General features: G+C 47.5%; 1 protein-coding gene across 2 annotated transcripts in view; it reads left to right on the forward strand.

Annotated features, from left to right (window-relative positions):
• The first annotated feature begins 13,120 nt into the window (after positions 1–13,120).
• The window catches only part of p2rx2 (purinergic receptor P2X, ligand-gated ion channel, 2), a 167,924-nt gene continuing 154,029 nt past the window's right edge, over positions 13,121–27,015 (forward strand). For both annotated transcript variants that reach the window (XM_072487117.1, XM_072487197.1), the window contains exon 1: positions 13,121–13,381. In XM_072487117.1, the coding sequence (XP_072343218.1) occupies positions 13,242–13,381 (140 nt within the window). In that variant the 5' untranslated portion in view covers positions 13,121–13,241. The remainder of the gene's footprint in view (positions 13,382–27,015) is intronic.

Here is a 27,015-nt window from a genome sequence, read left to right on the forward strand (position 1 = left end):
AGAGTTTAGAGAATCCCAAAGTGTATCATGGAGTTCACCTGACCCACAACTTTTAATAGATTGTGATATGGGGAGCACACGGCTTACTCTACAGGTGTGGTACAGCAGAAAATGGACCAGTGTTTTTTTAAAACAAAACAATGTTTATTCTACAAACTCAAGTTAACCTTTTTAAAACAGTGAATATCTTAACAACCAGAAAATCAAATACACCCCCAAAGACTACAACACTACGTAACCTGTCTGCTGACCTTTTATCATCCAAAAGACTTAACAAACCTTCAAACAGGAACACATTAGGGTTACATTTAATATTGAGACCTTTTTACAATTCGCCAAATGATCCATAGTCTTTGCATGGCAGAGATCAACAGCAGTGCAGCTCACTGAAAGAACACAGACACACCCAAGCTCTCTCAAACTGAAACTAAAAAGCAGAAGTGGAGCTCAGCTCCACCCACACTCTGACATCACTCCAGTAACGTGAGCAGCTCCATTTCTTAAAGGTACATTTCTTAAACACCCATTTCAAAAAGGGTACTCTCACATGACAGTTGGAAAGACCAAGGAACTGATCATCGACTTCAGGAAGCGCAGCATTACGCACACTCCCATCTGCATCAATGGCTCCGAAGTGGAGAAGGTCGATAGCTTTAAGTTCCTGGAGGTCACCATTACCAACAGTCTGTCCTGGTCCACTCATGCTGATGCAACAGTCAAGAAAGACCAACAATGTCTCTACTTCCTCCGGAAGTTAAAGAAATTTGGCATGTCTGTATCGACTCTCACAAAATTCTACAGATGTGCATTAGAGAGCATCGTATCCGGCTGCAACTGCTTGGTCCAAGATCGCAAGAAACTGCAGTGTGGTGAACTCAGCCCAACGCATCACACAAGCTTGCCACCCTCACTTTGATTCTGTACAGTACGAAGTCTTACAACACCAGGTTAAAGTCCAACAGGTTTGTTTCGATGTCACTAGCTTTCGGAGCGCTGCTCCTTCCTCACCTGAGGAAGGAGCAGCGCTCCGAAAGCTAGTGACATCAAAACAAACCTGTTGGACTTTAACCTGGTGTTGTAAGACTTTGTACTGTGCTCACCCCAGTCCAACGCCGGCATCTCCACATCATTGATTCTGTATACACCTCTCGCTGCCTCAGGAAGGCAGACAGCATTAGCAGAGACCCCTCCCACCCAGGCATTGCCTTCTTCCAGACCCTTCCATCAGGCAGAAGGTACAGAAGTTTAAAGACCCGTACATCCTGACACAGATGCTCATTGCTCATGTGTTTGCTTTGTTTGGCCCCTTGTTCCACACTGTAACCAATCACTGTTTGTCGATGTACCATTTCTCAATGTTCTCTGTTGATTATTCTTTTGTCTACTATGTACATACTGTGTATGTTCCCTCGGCCGCAGAAAAATACTTTTCACTGTACTTCGGTACGTGCCAATAAATCAATCAATCAATCAATAGTATCTAATCTCCAGGGTGGACGTTGGGTGGGGCCAGAAACAAATCAATAAAGTTCAGGGCATGGTCCAAAATAACAATTGCTGAATAACCAGTTGCCACCACAGGAAGGAGGAGAACCCTATCCAAGACAAAAATATCAATGCGGGAACATGCGTGGTGGACATGTGAACGAAATGAGAAGTCTTTATCGTATGGATACAAAAAGCGCCAAAGACACATATGGTAGTTACCACTAGCTGTATGATATGTATTACGGTAAGACACATATACTAGAGGTACGTGGGTAAATCCCTGCCTGCTGGCTCCGCCCAGTAGGTGGCGTATGAATGTGTGTGCTCGCCGGTACTGCTCCCATTCTGGTTGCAGCTACAGGAGCACAACATCTTTGCTCAATAAAGCCTTGATTATTCCACTACTCTTGTCTTTGTGGTAATTGATAGTGCATCAACCCAGCCCTGCATCTGAGTCATAAAAGATGACAAAGCCCTGGCCATCCCTGTTGGAATAAGGGATTTATGCTTGGAACGATCCAATCTGGGGTCCAAAACACAATTTAGGTTCCCACCTAAAATAAGCTGATGTGAATCAAGGTTGAGGAGGGACTCCAGCAGGGAGTTAATAAAATTTGTACCATCCCAGTTGGGGGCATAAATGTTGACCATGACAACTGGGGTGCTCGACAAGGATCAACAAATAATAATATATCAACTGTGGGCAGCACGGTAGCATTGTGGATAGCACAAATGCTTCACAGCTCCAGGGTCCCTGGTTCGATTCTGGCTTGGGTCACTGTCTGTGCGGAGTCTGCACATCCTCCCCGTGTGTGTGTGGGTTTCCTCCGGGTGCTCCGGTTTCCTCCCACAGTCCAAAGATGTGCAGGTTAAGTGGATTGGCAATGCTAAATTGCCCATAGTGTCCAAAATTGCCCTTAGTGTTGGGTGGGGTTACTGGGCTATGGGGATAGGGTGGAGGTGTGGACCTTGGGTAGGGTGCTCTTTCCAAGAGCCGGTGCAGACTCGATGGGCTGAATGGCCTCCTTCTGCACTGTAAATTCTATGATTCTATGAACTATTGAGGTCAGCACCATTGAATTCTACCATGCGCTCCTGGTACTGGGTAGGAACTGTGACTGTCTGCAAGTTTCAGCCAGTGACCACACAGAACCATTAATCCGCGACGCATTTGTTGCAGGTATGCTGTCCTCCCAAATCCGCCAGTGGCTGCTGGAGAAAGAGACACTAGGCCTCAAGGAGGCACGGGCCCTTGCCAGCTCCCTGGATGTGGCCTCCCGAAACGCCCGCGCGAACGCCCCCGACCACACGGCAGTCCCTTGGGCAGCGTGGAACCCACCCACGGCCGACCCCGATGCATCCCCCATCCCCCCACAAGCTTGTGCCGCGCGGCTACCAGGCAGCCACGGTTGGCCCCGCTGTTATTTTTGCGGGCAAGCCAAGCACCCCCGGCAGCGCTGCCCGGCCCGCTCCTCCACCTGCAAAGGCTGTGGCAAAAAGGGCCATTTTGTGGAGGTATGCCAGGCCCGGACGATCACCGCTGTCTCTGGGGGTGAACCGGGGCCGCCACCACAACTCTCTCCACGGGCCTTGTTCAGGCTATGGGCACTGCCATCTTAATTTTCCCCAGCCATGTGCCCCAGGGACCACGTGCGATGCATGAGTGCCGCCATCTTGCCCACCCTCAGCCATGTGCGACCCGTGGGCGCCGCCATCTTGGCTGGAATCTCAAAACCCCGATTCAGATGACCACACACCGCCCGAGGAAAATCTTCAACTTTCACCACGACTTGCCTCGGTGACCCTGGACCAGTCTCGGCCCCAAACGCTCTCGACCGCGACGACGACCGTGCTCATCAACGGGCGCAAAACATCCTGCCTGATCGACTCCGGGAGCACAGAGAGCTTCATACACCCCAAACAATAAGGCGCTGTTCTCTTCCCATACACCCAGTGAACCAAAAAATCTCCCTGGCCTCCGGATCTCACTCTGTAGAGATCAAGGGGTTCTGCGTTGCGAATCTCACGCTCCAGGGAAGAGAATTAAAAAAATTCTGAATCTATGTCCTCCCTCATCTCTGCGCTGCCACGCTCCTGGGGTTGGACTTCCAATGCAACCTCCAAAGCTTAACCTTTAAATTCGGCAGCCCTATACCCCCCTTCACTGTCTGCAGCCTTGCGACCCTCAAGGTTGACCCGCCTTCCCTTTTTGCAAACCTCACCCCGGATTGCAAACCCGTCACCACCAGGAGCAGACGGTACAATGCCCAGGACCGGACCTTCATTAGGTCGGAAGTCCAGTGGCTACTGAAGGAAGGTGTTATCGAGGCTAGCAACAGCCCCTGGAGCTCAAGTAGTGGTTGTAAAGACCTGGGAGAAGCACAGGATGGTCATCGATTATAGTCAGACCATTAACAGGTATATGCAGCTCGATGCGTACCCTCTCCCCCGCACATCTGATTTGGTCAATCAGATTGCACAATACGAAATGAAATGAAACTCGCTTATTGTCACAAGTATGCTTCAAATGAAGTTACTGTGAAAAGCCCCTAGTCGCCACATTCCGGTGCCTGTTCAGGGAGGCTGGTACAGGAATTGACCGTGCTGCTGGCCTGCCTTGGTCTGCTTTCAAAGCCAGCGATTTAGACCTGTGCTAAACCACAATACAAGGTATTTTCCACGGTGGACCTCAAATCCGCCTACCACCAGTTCCCCATCCGCCCGGACGACCGCAAGTACACTGCATTCAAAGCAGATGGGCAGCTCTACAACTTCCTAAGGGTTCCCTTCGGTGTCACAAATGGAGTCTCGGCCTTCCAACGGGAGATGGACCGAATGGTTGACCAGTATGGTTTGCAGGTCACGTTTCCGTACCTCGACAACGTCACCATCTGCGGCCACGACCAGCAGGACCACGACACCAACCTCCGCAAATTCCTCCATACCACAAAACCCTGAACTTAACCTACAAGGACAAATGCGTGTTCAACACCGACCGTTTAGCCATCCTCGGCTACGTAGTGCATGATGGAGTCATAGGCCCAGATCCCGAAAGCATGCGCCCCCTCATGGAGTTTCCCCTCCCTCACTGCTCCAAGGTCCTGAAACGCTGCCTGGGATTTTTTTCATATTACACCAGTGGGTCCCCAATTATACAGACAAGGCCCGCACACTAATCTAATCCCTAGTTTTCCCCATCGGCAGGGGCCCTCCAGGACTTCAGCATAAAGGCGGACATCGCAAAGGCCACGATGCACGCAATCGATGAATCCCTTCCCTTCGCATCCGACGTAGCTCTGGCGGCCACCCTCAACCAAGCGGGCAGCCCCGTGGCCTGCTTCCCACGCACCCTCCATGCTTCAGAAATCCGTCATTCCTCCGTTGAAAAGGAGGCCCAAGCCATAGTAGAAGCTTATTGAGAATGAGCCACAATGCTGATCTCTAGTGGCAGGGGACAAAGTCATGAGCAAAGACCAGAATAACTCCAGACTCTTTTTGTCTTTGAAAGAAAGTTGTAGAGGGTGCCATCTCTGCTACTCCACTACTGGGCCGATATCTGGGGTTTGAGTATCTGTGTGTGTCTCTCTCCAGCTGGCACTGAAACTTCAGAGGCCAGGGGATGCCGCACTGGGACACTTCCACTGAAGAGAGCACTGAATCAAGCCTGCCGTTTATCCCTAACCGGCAGCCTGAGGCTTATATCACACAGATCTCCAGACCCCTACCAATACCCAGGTGATTCTCTCTCTTGCCGGTGGTGCAACACCCACCCGGTTCCTACTTCGCTAGAGTAGCTTTCCCAAGAGAGAGAATAGGACACTGCTGTTTATTACCTAACCAGCAGTCTGTCCTGAGTGAATCGCTCAAGATGACCCTTGATTCTTGAACCCGGAATTAAGGTGAGGAATATTTTAACAATGACTTGGTCAGAGATCGCTGGTGAAAGATTGAAGAATTTAAACGACTCCAATTATCAGCAAATCAAGGTTTATTGCAAAACCCAGGTCAAAATCATCAACAGAAGAAAATATAATAAAATCTTAAACTCTAAAACAAACTAAGTCTATTCAAAAAGTACTATAACGGACACAACGAAAAATCTTATGATTACACAGTTTTAGCAATAGCACAAGACACAAAACAAGTTCCCTTCCCCAAAGCCTCAACCACTATTAAAGTCAAGGGAGTTTCGCAAGCTGCTGCAGGGTACTTACGGTCACAGGCTGCAGAGGTCAAGTCAAAGGTGGAGAGGTCGAGCCAAGAGCCAAGAGACCCTCAATCGAAACACAGCCCCTTTTATATTGTTTTACCTGGCTTTTTCCTGTGTTCGGCCAGCCCCTTTTGCATTGAATCCATAAGGTTTAAAGTTCCCGCTGGTCCTCCCCCCTTTGAGCCGGTCAGACCTGTCGAGATGGGAGTACCTCCCCTAGGTCCGCCTCCAGTCTGCTTTTCGAGATAACGAGGTTGAGCTCCCTTGTGAAGATTTTCAACGTCTTCCATCTGCTCCGGAGATAGCTGCTATGTTGATGGGGTGTTGATTGGATTCTGCTCTGGTGGAGGCCAGGTCATTTACATTTGCATGGGGCTATGACCATCCCATTGTCCTGCTTGCAGGCAGGCCTCCTGTGTATTCCCGTGCCCCTTTGTCTGTGTTTTGATGTTATCTCGTTGTCTGGCTCCTTCTTCCTTGTAGCTCCTAGGGGGGGGGTTTGTAAATACATATGTACTTATGTCCCTACTCAGCTCAGCGGACCAAGCCTGCTGGGAGAACTGGTTCCGTTCTCTTGGCTGAAAAGTCAGTTTACAGTCTCTGAGTTTTATTCTTGGGCAGTCCAAAAAGGGCCGAATTGCCCGAAAACCTTACAGATGCCCCTTCGATACGTCCCTACCTGCTTGGACCGTATCGACACAGGTGAAGGGCAATTATTTCCTTTTGTGTGGACCGTAGGCCCCCCCTCAACAACATGCGAAACTACAAGTCCCAAGACAGTTCCCTTAATCTAGGCTACCCCTGATTTCAATGAAAGGGAAAGACAAGACCATACTTAATTCAAACACACAGTAACATATACACATTTCACCGGAACCCCAAACGTAAGGGTCCCTGTACATATATCACAATCAAGTAACTGAAACCCGCGAATCCATACAACTATTTACAATTGCATCTCTTTATTTCACCAAGGATCCTCCTTTCTTGGCTGCACTTCGCTTCTTCCCGTTGAAGGCTCTTCATTTTTCCTCCATCGTCGATACCTGCAGCTGAGAGGTTTAGTCCAACTGAGGCGACAGCATAATGTAATCCCTGTACAACATTTTCTTTGTGGGGGCAAACACTAAACCATTCTCAGGCCCCCCCCTGGTGGTGATCGGACAGTTGTGAGGGTCGATCGGTGGGGCTGTGGGCAGGGGTCGCTTTACCTGAACCAGCAGTTCGGTAGCTTTTACAGTCATCCCTTCCCTGGGCGTTACACATCCCTCCCCACTGCGGTCAATTTATCCCGTTCCCTGGGTTCTGCCACCACCTTACAAAAGTGATTAATGCCCCTTGTGGACATGCCTTGGTAGATCCCCATGAACACAAATAAATGCCCTGGTCGGAAGCCCACCACTTATCCCAGCAAACGGTGATCTTACCCGGTGACCCCGTGATGGTCCGGTAGGTGTCGTTGTCCATTCGTTCCCAGTCCGAGGTCCGATCCCTCATGTCCAGGCTCAGCTTCCTGAGCCACCACCATCTCCCCAAAGGAACGTCCCCCTCACAGGTTAAACACACCCGCCTGCCCTCAGTCACCCTAACCCGGTCAGTCGCCACCTGTATCTCCTCGCAGAGTACCGAGGCCTCTCCATAGGTGAAGCTCTGGTGGCTGGAGTACCTGGTCGAGTTCGACCCTAGCCACCCAGGCCACCTCCCCAGGTGTGAGTAGCGGGCCTGCTCTATGGCCACCTGGTTTCCCTGTCCGGTAGTGACCAGAGGGGCTCTGCCGCCAGAACACCCATAGACAAAGGACTCTTCTGTCTCGCCTCTGCGGAGTTCTCCCGGTCCCACCATCGCCAGGATCAGCAAACTCCACACCGTCGGGTGCCCCATCTGTAAAAAAACAAAACACATCCTTGCCTCTACAGAACTACCTACCTTAAAGTGCATGGGTTCTATCCAGCGGCAGCAGCAGCTCCCGCTTTGAAGTTGCCGCAGCCTGTCTGTGATTCTGTGTTTACAGACCGGCTCCCCAGGGTCCTAGTGCCTGCCGCTATCCGGCGGCAGCAGCAGCTCCCGCTTTGAAGTTGCCGCAGCCTGTCTGTGATTCTGTGTTTACAGCCCGGCTGCACCAGGGTCCTAGTGCCTGGTGCTTCATCATTTTACCATTGCACTAGGCGCTTCTGTGATCCCACGATCCTAAATAATTCACACACCACTACACACTAATTAGAACTAACAGGGGGGGGAATGCTATATACAATGCCACCCGTCTCCGGGTGGCCAAATTAAAACTGTGCCCCGCTAAACTGGGGCAGTTCACCTGTTTGGTCCAACGGCTCGGGCCAGACCGTCCCCTCCCGGGGGTTCGGGCTGCCCCTTGCCTCTCCTTTCCCAACAGCGTTCGGTGATCCCTCATCGCTTCCTTCTACTCGGGCCCCCTTACTGCGGGACCGGGTGACAGGGAGGTGTGATGGGGACCATCTTACCGGGGGCTTGGAGACCCGATTGTTCCTTCGTCCCCTGACTGGTTCCCAAGCCCAAGGTGATACCTCCACTTCCTCCGCCTCCTTAGCCTCTATACTAAGGCAGGCTACCTGATCCACAGGTAAAGGCTTGGGAATCGTTACTGTCCCTGGGCTGGGTGCTTGCAGCACTGTCGGTCTCTTTGGGACTGCCCCTTCGGGACAGCACCTTGTCCCCGGTTGTGTGACCGTGGAGCCAGGGACCTCCCCCACCGTCGTTAATTCTACGGGGGGTTTCTCCACTACCACCCCCAGTCTTCCCCCCACCTTGCTCTTTCTTGCCCTTATGGGGTGGAACAATTTAAATTGGCTGATGTGGCGTTCGCATGGGTCCCACCTTAAGGGATTTAAACTGCAAATAGCCGCTGAGGAAGCCTCCAGAATGGGACCCTGCACCTGGACCGGACCAGGGTCTGGGGCTAGAACTACCCCTGCGCTCCCTTTTTCCTGAGGCTGCTCCCTGGGTAGTCATACGGGTTCTTGTGGTGTGGGTGCGGGCAGGCCCTGGCCCGTTGCCATTGCCACCTGTCCTGAGCCTTGCAAAAGGGCTAAAATTTTACTTATCTCGATGGTTCCCGGGGCAGCTGCTCCTACCGCCGGGGTCTGACTCTCTACTGCGGGAGCCCTCTCCTGCTTGCTAGGGTTTTTACATTCCCTCTTGAAATGCCCGGCCTTCCCACACCCGTAGCATACCGGTTTCTCGTCGGAGGTCCGGGTGCCCTCATGCTTCCACTCTCTCTTAGGGGCTGTTGGCGCGATTTCATGCACCCTACCCTTAAGGGGCTTGTCCTCACCCCTCTCCCCATTACGATATGCGAGGGTAAGTTTCCTAAGGACCTCTTCCTCATTAAGGTCCGGACTCTGCGGGTCGAACCAGTGTTCGGCTTTTGCCCTAACGTTAGGGAGACAGTTGGCAACTAGGGTCTTCAGCCAGTGGGCGGTTCTTTCCCCTAAATTCCGTCTATCCGCGGGAACCCCGCATGCCTCCATATAGACAGTCCACAGCCTGTCTGCGAACATGGTGGGAGATTCCCCTGGTTGCTGCTTGGTTTCCCCCACCCTCATGAAAGGGCTCCCCAGATTCAAGCCCATCGCCTCCAGAACAGCAGTCTGTGCTGCCGCCCATGTGTCAGGTCTTCCCCCATTCCCAGAGGTCACTGTCCTGCATAGCTGTGCATCTAGGGTCATCAGGAGCATCCTTATTTGCTCCCCCTCGTCGCAGTCATTAATGCTGGCTGCCTGTTCCACCTCCATAAAATGAAGCGACGGATCCCCTTTTGGAGTTAGCCTGGGAACGTGGGCCACCATCCCCCTGAGCGCGGATGCCTCATGAGGAATGATAATGTCGCCCTCAACCGGTCCCCTATTCGCCAGCCCCGCCGGGGGACCATACCTTCTTTGTCTAACAGGGCACATCTGCCCTACCTGGGGTCCCTGCTCCTCCTCCCCACTGTCCAGCTCTCCTGCCCCGTTGGGTAGCCCCCCTGTCCCCGGGCTAACTACCCATATAGGAGACGCCGCTATCTGGGGATACACCACTGACCCCCCTTGGACCTGCCCCTGACCGGGCGGTCCAAACCCTACCTGCTGACCCGGCCCCATCACCGGCCTCCCAGGCAGCGGTCTGTCCCCATCCCATGGGGACCCACATACGAAACCAGGCGGACACGCCGCCAGCTGGGGGTACCCTGCCGACCCCCCTTGGACTTGCCCCTGAACGTGCAGTCCGATCCCCCCCTGCCGACCCGGACACAATCCCGGTGCCTCAGGAGGCGGTCTATTCCCCTTGGCCTTTGGGGAATCATCCGCTGCGAGGAGCACCTTGCCCCTAGGGAACCCCCCTGGACCTACCAGGTGTATCTGTCCCCTGAACTTGGACAAGGTCTCCTCCAACTCCGTTATTCGTGCCTGGCACGGCCCATGGGCCCAGTCCCCTACTTCCTCGCGAGCCACTCGGTACGCTGCCTGGATGTCCCGGAACTTCCCCTCCAGCTTCCTACACTGCTCTGTACTCCGAGCATAGAGTTCCTGGAGCCTCCGTTCCTTTTCTTTACCCTCCACTATCTGGCAGTGGAGATAGTCCTTCTCACACCGGTTAGACTCGCTTTCCTGTTTCATTTCTGCCAATTCCTCCCGCAGTCGTTCCGCTGCGCTAGCCTCCTGCTCTAACTCTTCGATCCTTTGCTCTGTGTTGACTACCTGCTGAGACAGGCAAACCAGCCAAACTGCCTTCTCCAAGTGCTTTTTGTGCGCCTTACTTTCTGTCCATGCAGCCGCTGCCATTACCGGTTGCTCCGCATTGATTAGTTCTGAGACCCAAGGTTTGGTGAGGTTGACCTTTTGCCACAAATACGAGGAGATTCTCTCCTCCATTTTACTTCGTTCCCTCACCCCCTCTGCCAAGTCACATACTCCAAACCACCGGGCTCCTGGCTGGCTCGCCATTGTAGAGGGTGCCATCTCTGCTACTCCACTACTGGGCCGATATCTGGGGTTTGAGTATCTGTGTGTGTCTCTCTCCAGCTGGCACTGAAACTTCAGAGGCCAGGGGATGCCGCACTGGGACACTTCCACTGAAGAGAGCACTGAATCAAGCCTGCCGTTTATCCCTAACCGGCAGCCTGAGGCTTATATCACACAGATCTCCAGACCCCTACCAATACCCAGGTGATTCTCTCTCTTGCCGGTGGTGCAACACCCACCCGGTTCCTACTTCGCTAGAGTAGCTTTCCCAAGAGAGAGAATAGGACACTGCTGTTTATTACCTAACCAGCAGTCTGTCCTGAGTGAATCGCTCAAGATGACCCTTGATTCTTGAACCCGGAATTAAGGTGAGGAATATTTTAACAATGACTTGGTCAGAGATCGCTGGTGAAAGATTGAAGAATTTAAACGACTCCAATTATCAGCAAATCAAGGTTTATTGCAAAACCCAGGTCAAAATCATCAACAGAAGAAAATATAATAAAATCTTAAACTCTAAAACAAACTAAGTCTATTCAAAAAGTACTATAACGGACACAACGAAAAATCTTATGATTACACAGTTTTAGCAATAGCACAAGTCACAAAACAAGTTCCCTTCCCCAAAGCCTCAACCACTATTAAAGTCAAGGGTGTTTCGCAAGCTGCTGCAGGGTACTTACGGTCACAGGCTGCAGAGGTCAAGTCAAAGGTGGAGAGGTCGAGCCAAGAGACCCTCAATCGAAACACAGCCCCTTTTATATTGTTTTACCTGGCTTTTTCCTGTGTTCGGCCAGCCCCTTTTGCATTGAATCCATAAGGTTTAAAGTTCCCGCTGGTCCTCCCCCCTTTGAGCCGGTCAGACCTGTCGAGATGGGAGTACCTCCCCTAGGTCCGCCTCCAGTCTGCTTTTCGAGATAACGAGGTTGAGCTCCCTTGTGAAGATTTTCAACGTCTTCCATCTGCTCCGGAGATAGCTGCTATGTTGATGGGGTGTTGATTGGATTCTGCTCTGGTGGAGGCCAGGTCATTTACATTTGCATGGGGCTATGACCATCCCATTGTCCTGCTTGCAGGCGAGCCTCCTGTGTATTCCCGTGCCCCTTTGTCTGTGTTTTGATGTTATCTCGTTGTCTGGCTCCTTCTTCCTTGTAGCTCCTAGGGGGGGGTTTGTAAATACTTATGTACTTATGTCCCTACTCAGCTCAGCGGACCAAGCCTGCTGGGAGAACTGGTTCCGTTCTCTTGGCTGAAAAGTCAGTTTACAGTCTCTGAGTTTTATTCTTGGGCAGTCCAAAAAGGGCCGAATTGCCCGAAAACCTTACAAAGTTAATAAAAGAGCTAATTATGAAAGAGTTTAATGGGGTAGATTCAGAGATGTTTCCACTTGTGGGGCTTCAAAAACTAGAAATCACGAATATAATATAATCCCTGATGAATCCAATAAAGGATTTGGAAGACATCTCTTTGTCCATAAAGTGGTCACAATGTGGACCTTGAGTACTTGAGGTGAATGCCTGTTTTATTGACCTGGGCAGCACGGTAGTGCAAGTGGATAGCACTGAGGCTTCACAGCGCCAGGGTCCCAGGTTGAATTCCCTGCTGGGTCACTGTCTGCATTCTCGCCGTGTCTGCGTGGGTTTCTTCCGGGTGCTCCGGTTTCCTCCCACAGTCCAAAGACGTGCAGGTTAGGTAGATTGGCCATTCTAAATTGCCTTTAGTGACCAAAAAGGTTAGATGGGGTTATGGGGATAGGGTAAAAGTGAGGACCTAAGTGGGTCGGTGCAGACTTGATGGGCCGAATAGCCACCTTCTGCACTCTATGTTTATACTTAAATTCCCATGTAATTAATTTTATGCAACTAACTGACCTGGTGGAGGTATTCAATGTAAATAGTGTGGGTAAAATAGATTCTGCTAATCACTTGAAACTAAATTGCAGGGGGAGGAATGGAAGACAAGTTCAAACCAGTAAATAGCTAATGTCAGAGAGTGCTGGGGGGGGGGGGGTTAAAGGGGATTTGAGGAAAAACCTTGGAACTCACTGCCTAAAAGGGTGGTAGAACCCTCACAGCATTTAAGAAGCATTTAGATGAGCACTTGAAACGCCATAGCATACAAAGCCAGGGGGCGAGTGTTGGAAAATGGGAATGGGATAGGTGATTGATGGCCCTGCATACACGATGGGCCGAAGAGCTTCTTTCTGAGCTGCATGCTCCTGAAATAGGCTATTATAAAGGCAAGATCCTGGAGTTACTGAAAAAACATGCAGATTTCGATGTGGGGAGACTTCGGAATCTTTCTGGAAGATAAAACACAGCCCCCAATGATTTCTTCATTGGCAGTCAACTTGCGATGGAATGACACTTCGTCGAAGCAAAGAGCTAGAACCCGAGGGTGGCGCTGTTTCTTCTGTGACCCCGGTGGAGAGGAGGTAGGAGGAGAAGGGAGCTCATGTTGTTTGAAGTCAGGACTCAAGTGGAAAAGGCAGATCGCTGGGGCAGAGATAGTTCCATCCTCCAGGCATCTCATCGGAGCCCAACAGGAGATTTCGGAGGGATTTGGAAATGGGTTACAGGAAAACGTTTGCTCTGTACTGGGCAGAATTTTGGGATTATGAGACTCCCAAAGTTGTGGTGGTTAAAAACCGGACCCTAGGAATTATCTACAGAATTATCCAACTTTTTATCATATTGTATTTTGCCATGTAAGTACATCATAGAGTTTATAGGCTGTTAGCGTCAAACTTGAGCCAAGTAAATTGATTTAAATGTAACATAAGGCTTATTTTACATCAGGTTTTTTTCGTCAGCATCGGGTTGCTGTGGAGCAAATCAATTTATAAATTTGTCCTAAAATAGAGTTTTTAAAGCGGGTTTAAACTTGTTACTGAATAATTTCCAAATCCCACTAATTGCGGTTTAAGTGTGATATTTCTTCTGGCGCCGACAGGTTTTCGTTCATCCTGGGTTTTGTTTAATAATCTTGAGCAGGTTTCTTGGACTTTCAACGCCAGGGAGTCGGCTCTTTTGATCTGTAAATATGCGGATTAAGAGCAAGTTTCAGGGGTTACTGTAGCGCTTGTAGTTCAGAATAAATATTTGGGCTTCGTGGGAACTCTTCCGAAATGTAACAAAACCGAAGTCGTCCAGTTTGTAACTCTTGGCGCGTCCGCTCCTGCGAACAGAGTTATCTTGGAAATATGGTCAAGATCTGGAGGAGGAACACTTCTTCTGATATGTCACATTATTCAGGCATCCATCCTGTCTTTCAGCAGCAGAGGGAAACTGACGCTAACTAACCCCAATGAGACCAGTCTCTTTACACTTTCTCCACAGTTCGCCTGTCTGTGTGGAACGCGGTTAAAATGGCTCACACAGAAGCTGCTCGCCCTATTTAACACACAGCAGGTCCAATTTGGCATGTCGAGTGCAGGGATTGTGGTGTCAAATTCTGTGATGTTGGAACCCTAAAAAAGTGTTCCCAAATATACTATTAGATTGGTTTCCTACGCATTAATCATTTGAATCCACAATTATCAGCAAACTGCTTTTCATGTTAAGAATATTAGTGGCGTTGGCATTTTATGTGGCATTTTGAGCCGTGAGTTACTGGCATAGCTAGGATTTTATTATGCAATAGTTTAATTATTTAAATCAAGCCTATTGAGTTACCTACTTACTTCTGATTGGGGCATGATGTATAAAGGGATCACTACTTTTCTTGATTTATATCAAGGGTGGCACGGTGGCACAGTGGTTTGCACTGCTGACTCACAGCGGCGGGAACCCGGGATCGATTCCAGCCCTGGGTGACTGTCTATGTGGAGTTTGCGTTTTCTCCCCGTGTCTGTGTGGGTTTCCTCCGGGTGCCCCGGTTTACTTCCACTGTCCAAAGATGTACGGGTCAGGTGGATTGGCCATGCTAAAATTGTCCTTTGGTGTCCAAAGATGTGTACAAAGAACAAAGAAAATTACAGTATTGGAACAGGTCCTTCAGCCCTCCCAGCCTGCGCCGATCCAGATCCTTTATCTAAACCGGTCTTCTATTTTCCAAGGATCGACTTCCCTCTGTTCCCCGCCCGTTCATATATCTGTCCAGATGCATCTGAGATGATGCTATCATGCCCGCCTCTACCACCTCCGCTGGCAAAGCGTTCCAGGCACCCATCACCCTCTGCGTAAAAAAACTTTCCACGCACATCCCCCTTAAACTTTCCCCCTCTCACCTTGAAATCGTGCCCCTTGTAATTGACACCCCCACTCTTGGAAAAAGCTTGTTGCTATCCACCCTGTCCATATCTCTCATAATTTTGTAGACCTCAATCAGGTCCCCCCTCAACCTCCGTCTTTCCAACGAAAACAATCCTAATCTACTCAACCTTTCGTCATAGCTAGCACCCTCCATCCTGGTGAACCTCCCACCCTCCATCCTGGTGAACCTCTTCTGCACCCTCTCTAAAGCATTCACATCCTTCTGGTAATGTGGTGACCAGAACTGCATGCAGTATTCCAAATATGGCCTAACCAAAGTCCTATACAACTATAACATGACGTGCCGACTCTTGTACTCAATACCCCGTCCGATGAAGGCAAGCATGCTATATGCCTTCTTGGCCGCTCTATCGACCTGCGTTGCCACCTTCAGGGTACAATGGACCTGAACTCCCAGATCTCTCTGTACATCAATTTTCCCCAGGACTCTTCCATTGACCGTATAGCCCGCTCTTGAATTAGATCTTCCAAAATGCATCACCTCGCATTTGCCTGGATTGAACTCCATCTGCCATTTCACTGCCCAACTCTCCAATCTATCTATATTTTGCTGTATTCTCTGACAGTCCTCCTCGCTATGTGCAACTCCACCAATCTTAGTATCATCTGCAAACTTGCTAATCAGACCACCTATACCTTCGTCCAGATCATTTATGTATATCACAAACAACAGTGGTCCGAGCACGGATACCTGTGGAACACCACTAGTCACCTTTCTCCATTTTGAGACACTCCCTTCCACCACTACTCTCTGTCTCCTGTTGCCCAGCCAGTTCTTTATCCATCTAGCTAGTACACCCTGAACCCCATACAACTTCACTTTTTCCATCAACCTGCCATGGGAAACTTTATCAAACGCCTTACTGAAGACCATGTATATGACACCTACAGCCCTTCCCTCATCAATTAACTTTGTCACTTCCTCAAAGAATTTTATTAGGTTTGTAAGACATGACCTTCCCTGCACAAAACCATGCTGCCTATCACTGATAAGTCTATTTTCTTCCAAATGTGATTAGATCCTATCCCTCAGTATATTCTCCAACAGTTTGCCTACCACTGATGTCAAGTTCACAGGTCTATAATTCCCTGGATTATCCCTGCTACCCTTCTTAAACAAAGGGACAACATTAGCAATTCTCCAGTCCTCTGGGACCTCACCCGTGCTCAAGGATGCTGCAAAGATATCTGTTAAGGCCCCAGCTATTTCGTCCCTCGCTTCCTTCAGTAACCTGGGATAGATCCCATCCGGACCTGGGGACTTGTCCACCTTAATGCCTTTTAGAATACCCAAAACTTCCCCCTTCCTTATGCCGACTTGATCTAGAGTATTTAAACATCCATCCCTAGCCTCAACATCCATCATGTCCCTCTCCTTGGTGAATACCGATGCAAAGTACTCATTAAGAATCTCACCCATTTCCTCTGACTCCACACATAAATTCCCTCTTTTGTCTTTGAGTGGGCCAATCCTTTCTCTAGTTACCCTCTTGCTCCTTGTATCCGAATAAAAGGCTTTGGGATTTTCCTTCACCTGTTAGCCAAAGATATTTCATGACCCCTTTTAGCCCTCTTTATTGTGCGTTTGAGATTTGTCCTACTTTCCCGATATTCCTCCAAAGCTTCATCAGTTTTAAGTCGCCTAGAGATTATGCATGCTTCCTTTTTCATTTTAGCTAGTCTCACAATTCCACCCGTCATCCATGGTTCCCTAATCTTGCCATTTCTGTCCCTCATTTTCACAGGGACATGTCTATCCTGCACACTAATCAACCTTTCCTTAAAAGACTCCCACATTTCAAATGTGGATTTACCCTTAAACAGCTGCTCCCAATCCACATTCCCTAGCTCCTACCGGATTTTTTTATACTTGACCTTTCCCCAATTTACCACTCTTCCTTTAGGACCACTCTCATCTTTGTCCATGAGTATTCTAAAACTTACGGCGTTGTGATCGCTATTCCCAAAGTAACTGAAACTTCAACCACCTGGCCGGGATCATTCCTCAATACCAGGTCCAGTATGGCCCCTGCCCGAGTTGGACTATTTACACACTGCTCTAAAACCTCTCCTGGATGCTCCTTACAAATTCTGCTCCATCTACGCCTTAAATTCTACATGAGTCCCATTCAACGTTGGGGAAGTTAAAATCTCCCATCACGACCACCCTATTGCTCCTACATTTTTCTATAATCTGTCTACATATTTGTACCTCTGCTTCACGCTCACTTTTGTGAGGCCTGTAGTAAAGTCCCAACAATGTTACTGCACCCTTCCTATTTCTTAGCTCTACCCATATTGCCTCAGTGCTCGAATCCTCCATTGTGCCCTCCTTAATCACAGCTGTGATATCATCTCTGACCAGTAATCCAACTCCTCCACTCCTTTTACCTCCCTCTCTATCCCTCCTGAAGCATCTATACCCTGGGATATTTAGTTGCCAGTCTTGCCCTTCCCTCAACCAAGTCTCACTAATACCAATAACATCATATTCTCAGATATTAATCCAAGCCATAAATTCATCTGCCTTACCTGCTATACTTCTCGCATTGATACAAATGCACCTCAGACCACCTGTCCCTTTGCGTTCATCATCTCTTCCCTGTCTACTCTTCCCCTTAGTTGCATTGAGTTTATTATCTAGTATCTTACTGGCTTTAGTTGCTGCCTCTTTACTGACCTCTAACTTCCTAATCTGGTTCCCATCCCCCTGGCACATTAGTTTAAAACCTCCCCAACAGTGTTAGCAAAAGCACCCCCTAGGACATTGGTTCCAGTCCTGCCCAGGTGTAGACAATCCGATTTGTAATGGTCCCACCGCCCCCAGAACCGGTTCCAATGTCCCAAAAATCTGAACCCCTCCCTCCTGCACCATCTCTCAAGCCACGTGTTCATTCTGACTATTCTTGAATTTCTACTCTGACTGTCTCGTGGCACCGGTAGCAATCCTGAGATTACTACCTTTGAGGTCCTACTTTTTAACTTATCTCCCAACTCCCTAAATTCTGATTGTAGGACCTCATCCCGTTTTTTACCTATATCGTTGGTGCCTATATGCACCACGCCAACTGGCTGTTCACCCTCCCCCTTCAGTATGTCCTGCAGCCGATATGAGACATCCCTGACCCGTGTACCCGGGAGGCAACATGCCATTCGGGAGTCTTGTTTTCGACCACAGAAACGCCTGTCTACTCCCCTTACGATTGAATCCCCATGACTATAGCCCTTCCAGTCTTTTTTCCGCCCTTCTGTGCAGCAGAGCCAGCCACGGTGCCATGAGCCTGGCTACTACTGCCTTCCCCTGGTGAGTCATCTCCCCCAACAGTATCTAAAACGGTATACCTGTTTTGGAGGGAGATGACTGCAGGGGACAGGTTAAGGATAGGTTAAGGGGTTATTGGGATAGGGCTGGGGAATGGGCTTGGGTGGAATGATCTTTCAGAGGGTCAGTGCAGACTCAATGGGCTGAATGGCCTCCTCCTGAACTGTAGAGATTCTAAGATATTCATAACCTCAACCTTGGTGTACAGAGCACAATTTCAAAAGTTGAAGATAATGCAAGAAGCGTTGTGAACTGTGAGGAAGATAGTGATGGACTTGAGAAGGATATAGCCAGGCTGGTGGAATGGGAAGACATGTGGCAGATTAAATTTAATGTAGATAACTGTGAAGTGATTCAGTTTGGGAAGAGAGTGGCACACTGGTATTGTCGCTTGACTAGTAATCCAGAGACCCAGGGTATTGCTCTGAGGACCCGGATTCAAATCCCACCACAGCAGATGGTGAAATTAGGGGCGGCACAGTAGCACAGTGGTTAGCACTGTTGCTTCACAGCGGCAGGGACCCCGGTTAGATTCCCGGCTCTGCATGTTCTCCCCATGTGTGCTTGGATTTCTTCCGGATGCTCCGGTTTCCTCCCACAGTCCAAAGATATGCGGGTTAGGTGGATTAGCCATGTTAAATTGCCCCTTGTGTCCAAATTTTAGGTGGGGTTGCTGGGTTACTGGGATAGGGTGGAGGTGTGGGATTAGGAAGGGTGTTCTTTCAAGGGCTGGTGTAGACCCGATGGGCCGAATGGCCTCCTTCTGCATTTAAATTCTATGATAAGTACGAGCACAGGTGACATAAACTGAAGGGTACAATTCTATAGGAAGTGCTGGAGCAGAGGGACCTGAGTGTACATAAAACATTGAGGGTGGAAGGACAGTTTCAGAAAGCAGTTAATAAATTATATTGAATTCTGCGTATTATACATAGGGGTACAGAGTAAAAAAATCAAATAAGTCGTGACCTTTCATAAAACCATGATTCAACCTCAACAAGAATGGTGTGAAAGTTTTAGAAAAGGTGCAGAAATGATTGACGAGAATGGCTGCAAGGATGAGAAACATCAATCATATCGATAGATTGGCAAAGCTGGGGCTGTTCTCCTTGGAGAAGGGCAGGTCGAGAGGAGATTTGTTAAACTGTGTTTCACATCCTCAGGCCATCAAATCTATGAAGGGTCTGGAGAGCATAAATGGGGAGAAATTGTTCCCATCAGCAGAAAGTTGAAAACCCTAAGGTGATAAAGAACCAGAGGCAACATGAGGAAACCTTCTTTATGCAACAAGTGGTTTGGATCTGGAAAGCACAGCCTGAGCATGTGGTGGAGACAGATTCAATTATGGTTTTCATTAGGGAACTAGATAATTACTTGATAAGAAAAATAATTACAGACTGCAGGGAAAAGGTGTGGTAGCAGGACTAGCTGAGTTGTAGCAGAGAACTGTCACAGAGACAATGTGCTGAATGACTTCCTTCTGTGTTGTAACCATTCTATGATTCTAATATAGATACATTTAATGAGTTGATAACAACATGAGGAAAGAAACTGAAGGTAACCCTGATAGTGTGATCAAGAAGGGTGTGCTAACCACTGTGCTACCGTGCCACTCACAAATTTGCAGATGATCCAAAGATATGTAGAGACGCCAGTATTATTGAGGAAGCAGGGAGACTGCAGAAGGACTTGGAATAGCTCGGAGGGTGGGCAAAGAAGTGGCAGATGGAATACAATGTGGAAAAGTGTGAGGTTATGCACTTTGGTGGGAAGAATCGAGGCATAGACTATATTCTAAATGGGAAATGGTTTCAGAAAACAGAAGCACAAAGGGACTTGGGAGCCATGGTTCAAGATTCTCTTAAGGTTAACATTTAGGTTCAGTTGGCTGTTAGGAAGGCAAATGCAGTGATAGCATTCATGTCAAGAGAGCTTGAATACAAGAGCAGGGATGTAGTTCTGAGGCTGTATAAGGCTCTGGTCAGATCCCTTTTGGATTATTGTGAGCAGTTTTGGGTCCTGTATCAAAGGCAAGATGTGCTGGCCTTGGAAAGGGACCAGATGAGGTTCACAAGAATGACCCCTGGAATGAACGACTTGTCGTATGAGGAACGTTTGAGGACTCTGGGTCTGTACACAATGGAGTTTAGAAGGATGAGGGGGGATCTTTATGAAACTTACAGGATACTGCGAGGCCTAGATAGAGTGGATATGGAGAGGATGTTTCCACTAGTGGGAGAATCTAGAACCTGAGGGCACAGCCTCCGACTGAAGGGACACTCCTTTAAAATTGAGATGAGGAGGAATTTCTTCAGCCAGAGGGTGGTGAATCTGTGGAACTCTTTGCCACAGAAAGATGTGGAGGCCAAATCATTGAGTTTCTTTAAGAAAGAGATAGATAGTTTCTTGATCAGTAAGGGGATCGGGGTTATGAGGAGAAGGCAGGAGAATGCGGAATTAAAATATATCAGCCATGATTGAATGGCAGAGCAGACTCGATGGGCCGAATGATGTAAGTCTGCTCCTACATCTTATGGTCTTATTCCCATATGACTGTAAATAATTTTTCTCTAGTTCTGATTGTTGCCATCAATGAGCCAAATCTTCCTGTATGTGTTACTCCTGGAAACAAGGAGCTTCAAAAATGACGGCAGTGAAGATGAAAATCAACACCAATTTTACAGATTGAAAATCCAGTCAGGCAATTAATAGTGTGGATTCCACCGAGATCAGTGGAAAGAAAAATTAAATGGGATGTATAACGGATGGCCAATCAGCAAAGGAGAGTTTATCATCCAGTGGTGAATATTAAACTTTTCAATAGAAAGTGCGGATTGGTAATCCTGTGTGCTCCGGCATCAATACACTCCCGGTGTAATGTAGCATTGCAATACTTTGCTTGTTGAAGTACGGCTAGTTGTTAATTTGACATTAATAGGCAACATGATAGTGCAGTGATTAGCAGTGCCGAGGTCCCAGGTTCGATCCCGGCTCTGGATCACTGTCCATGTGGAGTTTGCACATTCACTCCGTGTTCGCGTGGGTTTCGCCCCCACATCCCAAAGATGTGCAGGGTAGGTGGATTGGCCACGCTAAATTGCCCCTTAATTGGAAAAAATGAATTGGGTATTCTAAATTCATTTTTAAAAATTTGACTTTAATTTTTGTTTTTCTGGCTAACATGACTTCCCACCATCATTCCCTGACTGTGAAGATATGGAAAGGTTTTTTAAACCAGCCACAAGTAAATCTCTGAATGGATTGTGTGTGGCACACATTTATAGATGATGATGTGGAGATGCTGGTGTTGGACCGAGGTGGGCACAGTAAGAAGTATTACAATGCGAGGTTAAAGTCCAACAGGTTTATTTCAAAACAAACCTGTTGGACTTTAACCTGGTGTTGTAATACTTCTTACTGTGCACATTTACAGAGTAATCCCTATTTCTATCTGTTACTCTATTATAATGCTGGTTGTACCTGTATTCAACTGTTCTGGGAACCTGCCTAGTTTAAAAGAACAAGCTTTCTTTTTTTTCCCGAGAAATCTGTCCCTCGCTTGTCTATTGCCCCGATAGGGGTTCTAATTGATAACATTAGCATTCATCTATTTTTGCACACCCTCCCATACCTCTTCACCACTTTATATTATGAAAACCACAGGCTTTATTAATAGGGGCTTAGAGTACAAGGTCAAGGTGGTTATCTTCAACTTCTATATAAACACTGCTTCAGCCTCAGCTGGAGTATTGAGTCCAGTTTTGAGCACTACACTTTAGAAAAGATGTGAAGGCATGAGAGGGATTGCAGAAAAGATTCACAAGAATGGTTATGGAGATGAGGACCTTCCAACTATGTAGAGAGATTGGGACTTTTTTTTTCTTGGAGAAGGAACTGTTGAGATCGAGGTGTTCAAAATCATGAGGGGTCTGGACAGAGTAGATCGGGCAAAACTGTTCCGATTGGTGAAAGAATTGAGAACAAGAGGGCACAGATCGAAGGTAATTGGCAAAAGAAGCAGTGAGACATTAGGAGAAACATTTTGTGCAGTGAGTGGTTAGCACCTAGAGTGTGCTGTGTGAGACTGTAGTGGAGGCAGGGTCAGTCAAGGCAATTAAGAGGAAATTATTATTATTTGGAACGGAAGAATGTGCAATTTTATGGGGAGAAGGCGGGGATGGTACAAAGTGAATTGCTCATTAGGAAAGCTAGCACAGATACAACGAGGTGAATGGCCTCCTCCTGCACTGTAACAATTGTGTGAAGACCACAATTATGCACAGTACTATGTGTGGTTGACACAAGTTAAACGTAACGCCTCTGCTTTTTATTTCTGTCCCTCTAAAAGTAACTCTCACTGCTTTGCATGCCATTTTAATGGCCTTAATAACTGGGTTTGTATGTATATTTCTCTAGAAACCTTTGCTCCTGAAAGCCATTTAATGCATATTTAACGAGGTAAAACCTCCCAAGGTACTTCATTGGAGTGCAGAAAAAAAAGAACACCAGAGTCAGTGAACATGTAAACTAGAGGTTCTCCCATCATTCCCGACACCTTTGGCATGACATCTGTGGAAAAGCTGAAGAAATGGTATAAATAAATGCTTTATCAATCTGACACCTTGCTGGTCTTAAATAAAAACAGAAAATGCTGGAAATACTCATCAGGTTTGGCAGCATCTGTGGAGAGAGAAACAGTGTTAATGTCTTTGACCTTTCACCAGAACGAGAAGAAGTTAGAAATAAATGATAAAAAGATTCCATGGTGCAGGATCTAGCTCTTTAGAACTCAACTCCACATTAAGCAGAGCATTAATTACTTTAGAACATTGACTTTAAAATGATGTTGGACCCAAACTGCTGTAATGGTCTTTGAAAAATTGAACACTTATTGATGGTCAGTCAATCAGTCATTGTAACTTCATTGCTATGTTAATGTAAGCCTACTTGTGACAATAAAGATTATTATTATAGTTATACAAAGGGCATTTGTCCCTGAAATTTTAGGGATCCGATAACCTGCCATTAAAATTATGCTAAACAATATATAAATGCTTTACATGAAATCTTTTGTCTGCTAATTTAGCAGTCGTTAGCTGATTTAAGTAAACAGATCAGTCTTGCCTCCAATCTGGCAATATCACTTCCAATGCACATTAACAGATGATTTTGAGAAAGCTTTTGGTCAACCTTTTCATTTTGCTTAGCGCCTGTTTTCCCCACATGCTGTGATGTGTGTCTTAAACTAGAGGTACCAGGTAAATTCAAAGTATTCTTGCTTTAAGAAGTCATGTTTGTGGTAATATACATAAGAATTACATCAAAACTGTTCAGCCCAATCAATCCACTTCAGTGTTTATTTTCACACGAGCAGCAGTTCTAATTCCCCTCTGTTCTTTTTGTTCCCCTATCCCTATATTCCCTTCATTCAACCACTAATCTAACCTATTGTTAAATTTAACATAGGCCAGAATTTCACGCTCCGGAGGCTTTTAAGCGGGTGGTGAGTGTGAAATTGAACGAACGAAGGGCAGCACGGTGGCGCAGTGGTTAGCAATGCTGCCTCACGGTGCTGAGGACCCAGGTTCGATCCCGACTCCGGGTCACTGTCCATGTGGAGTTTGCGCATTCTCCCCCTGTCTGCATGGGTCTCACCCCCACAACCCAAAGATATTTTAAAATAAATTGAGAGTACCCAATTATTTCTTTTCCAATTAAGGGGCAATTTAGCGTGGCCAATCCACCTAACCTAACCACATCTTTGGGTTCTGGGGGTGAAACCCACACAGACACGGGGAGAATGTGCAAACTCCACACGGACAGTGACCCAGGGCTGGGATTCGAACCAGGGTCCACAGCGCCGTAGGCTGCAGTGCTAACCACTGTGCCATGTGCCACCCTAACCCACAACCCAAAGATGTGAGGGCAGGTGGATTGACCATTCTAAATTGCCCCGTAATTGGAAAAAAAATAGAATTGGGCACTTTAAATTTATTTTTAAAAAGAAATTGAAGAGATTGGATTCCCATCCACCCTGGTCACACAACAGTTTTACACTATGGCGGGAAAGTGGCCCTGGCATGTAGGAAGCCCAAAACGCAACAGACATCTGTTGAGGGGGGGACACCTTACCTCCCCTCCCCTCCATCAGATGCCTCCTTCTGAAGTCAAGTCCCTCCCCTCCCCCTTAAAGTGTGGTGGCCTGTGAGCCTTTCTCCCACATCCATCCTCTTCCTCGAGACCTTGATTGCCTCCTTCCTGCCTTTCCAGGTCTTCCCTATCTACCTCACTCTTGACCTCATTCACCCCCTCTAACCTCCGCTGGTGTCCAATGCCCAGACTTAGTCTTATACATCTTCATGAATTTACTCTTAAGTTCACTGCAGCAGGAACTGGAAAGCTGCCGACCAATCAGATTGGCCAACAGCTCTCTAAGGCCAAGTGAGGGATGGTGCCTGCAGCCACATAACACTCATTAAGTGGAAATGGCTCTGGGGCAGTTAAGGTCGGCGGGGAATATTATTTGGATGGTGTGAAGTGAGCCCCCGCCACCCAGAAAATTCGGGCCATAGTCTCCGTTAAAGGTGGTGGTATTTTTGTTGTCGCCACGTGGTACCCTATTTGCATCTATTGATGGGCTGATATTCGAATGAATATTGCATGGGAAATGGAATTTTTATTGGTCATGTTCGTTATTGGACACCACGAGAAATGACTAGTCTAACAGATTAATGGAAATCAGGGTCAAATGATGCAGTCATAATGAACAATGTCACTTTTGATTATGCACATCTTTCTACCACTAGTTCCTGATTCTGCCCACGTACCTTAGGTCAGTAAATCACTATTTCTAGAGACATTAGGGATGGACAGTTGCACACCATGTAAAACATTTAATGGTTTGGGGAGATAGTCCTTTTTGCTATTTAGATAATTTTGAATTGGTTCTTTGCTTATAAAATACGGTGAGCACTTAAAGGCTTTCTTTCTTCATGATTGTCATTCAAACAATTCCACTTTTATAATTCATATAATCGCTTAATGTCACAAGTAGGCTTCAATGAAGTTACTGTGAAAAGCCCCTAGTCGCCACATTCCGGCGCCTGTTCGGGGAGGCTGGCATGGGAATTGAACCCACGCTGCTGGCATTGTTCTGCATTGCAAGCCAGCTATTTAGCCCACTGTGCTAAACCACTTTGGAAGGAGTAGGAGAAGCAGTAGAAGGGGGGCATAAATAGAGTTGTAGCTGTAGGCGGGACAAATAGATGGAAGAGAACTTGCAAGAATCTTCAACCTTGCAGCATAATTTAGAGGCAGGCAGTTCTCCAAGGAGTGTAGAATAAGGGTGTTTGGGTTTGGAAAGGTTAATGGGGGACTGGGGAAACAGTACCAGTCACATTATGATGTACAGAGTCACATGATGGTCGACTGTAAGTAGAGAGAATCCGGGAGAAGTCAGCATGAATATAGGACCTAAATAGGGCAATACCTTGGAGATATGTATACAGTTGTGTGTTAACAAGAAATGGTTTATGTTCAACTACACAAGCCCCCCAACGTCTTAGTGGGGCACAAAACAATCTAACAACATGGTGGCAGCAAGTGAAGGACCCCAAGATCTCAGTGAATGAAAAAAATAAAGAAGCCGCACTCTGAGTTGAACATATGTGCCTACATCACAGACAGAGCTTGTAATCACCTAATAAAGCACCATTACAGGTGTCTAAGCTGAAGAGCAGATAAAACATCCACTGTTTGAGTGAAAAGGATGCCACAAGAGCATGTGAAGGTCCTTTGCCAAAGTTGTTCAAACACAGAGTCAAAGGACCTAGCCTGATCATGAAAAGATTAGCAAAATTCACTTAGAGGCTGAACTAACCTTTAAAAATAACCAGGACGTGTGGCGCATTAGTGCAGTGGTTAGCACTGCTGCATCACTGGGACAAGGACCCGGGTTCAATCCCGGCCCCGGGTCACTGTCCGTGTGGAGTTTTAACATTCTCCCCATGTCTGCGTGGTCTCGCCCCCGCAACCCAACGATGTGGAGGGTAGGTGGATTAGCCCAAACAAATTGGAAAAAATTGGATTTATTTAAAAAATAACCAGGGCAGTTATCAGGCAGAACATACTAATGGTTAAATGTCTTTAGCTGGAAGAATGCTGTAGCCGGGTCCAGAGTTGGCCCCATAACCATGTGGCGGCCAAACACAAATGAATTTAAAAAATGAAAAGGCAGCATGGTGGCGCAGTGATTCGCACTGCTGCCTCGCGGCGCCGAGGACCCAGGTTCAATCCGGCTCTGGGTCACTGTCCATGTGGAGTTTGCACATTCTCCCCATGTTTGCGTGGGTTTCGCCTCCACAACCCAAAGATGAGCAGGTGAGGTGGATTGGCCACACTAAATTGCCCCTGAATAGAAAAATTGAATTGAGTACTTGAACATTTTTTTTTTTTTAAATGAAAACAGAAGAAAGAGCAAAATTGAAAACCTCCTTCAAATTGATTTTCCACGCTCATAGAACCAAATCACAAGCAAAAACTGTTAGTTTATAAACTGCAGAATTGCAACATTTTAAAGATAATAATAATAATAATTGGCTCCAAGATTGTAACGGGAGCTCACCGAAACCTGACAAGTACAGGAAGAGGAGAAAAAATGGTCACTATTGGAAACAAATTAAAGCTACATTCCCCTCTTATGAAAAACAACCATGGATATTAAGTTAAAACTACCAGAACAATTTG

This window comes from Scyliorhinus torazame, chromosome 1, assembly GCF_047496885.1.
Source record: "Scyliorhinus torazame isolate Kashiwa2021f chromosome 1, sScyTor2.1, whole genome shotgun sequence".
Lineage (NCBI taxonomy): Eukaryota > Metazoa > Chordata > Chondrichthyes > Carcharhiniformes > Scyliorhinidae > Scyliorhinus > Scyliorhinus torazame.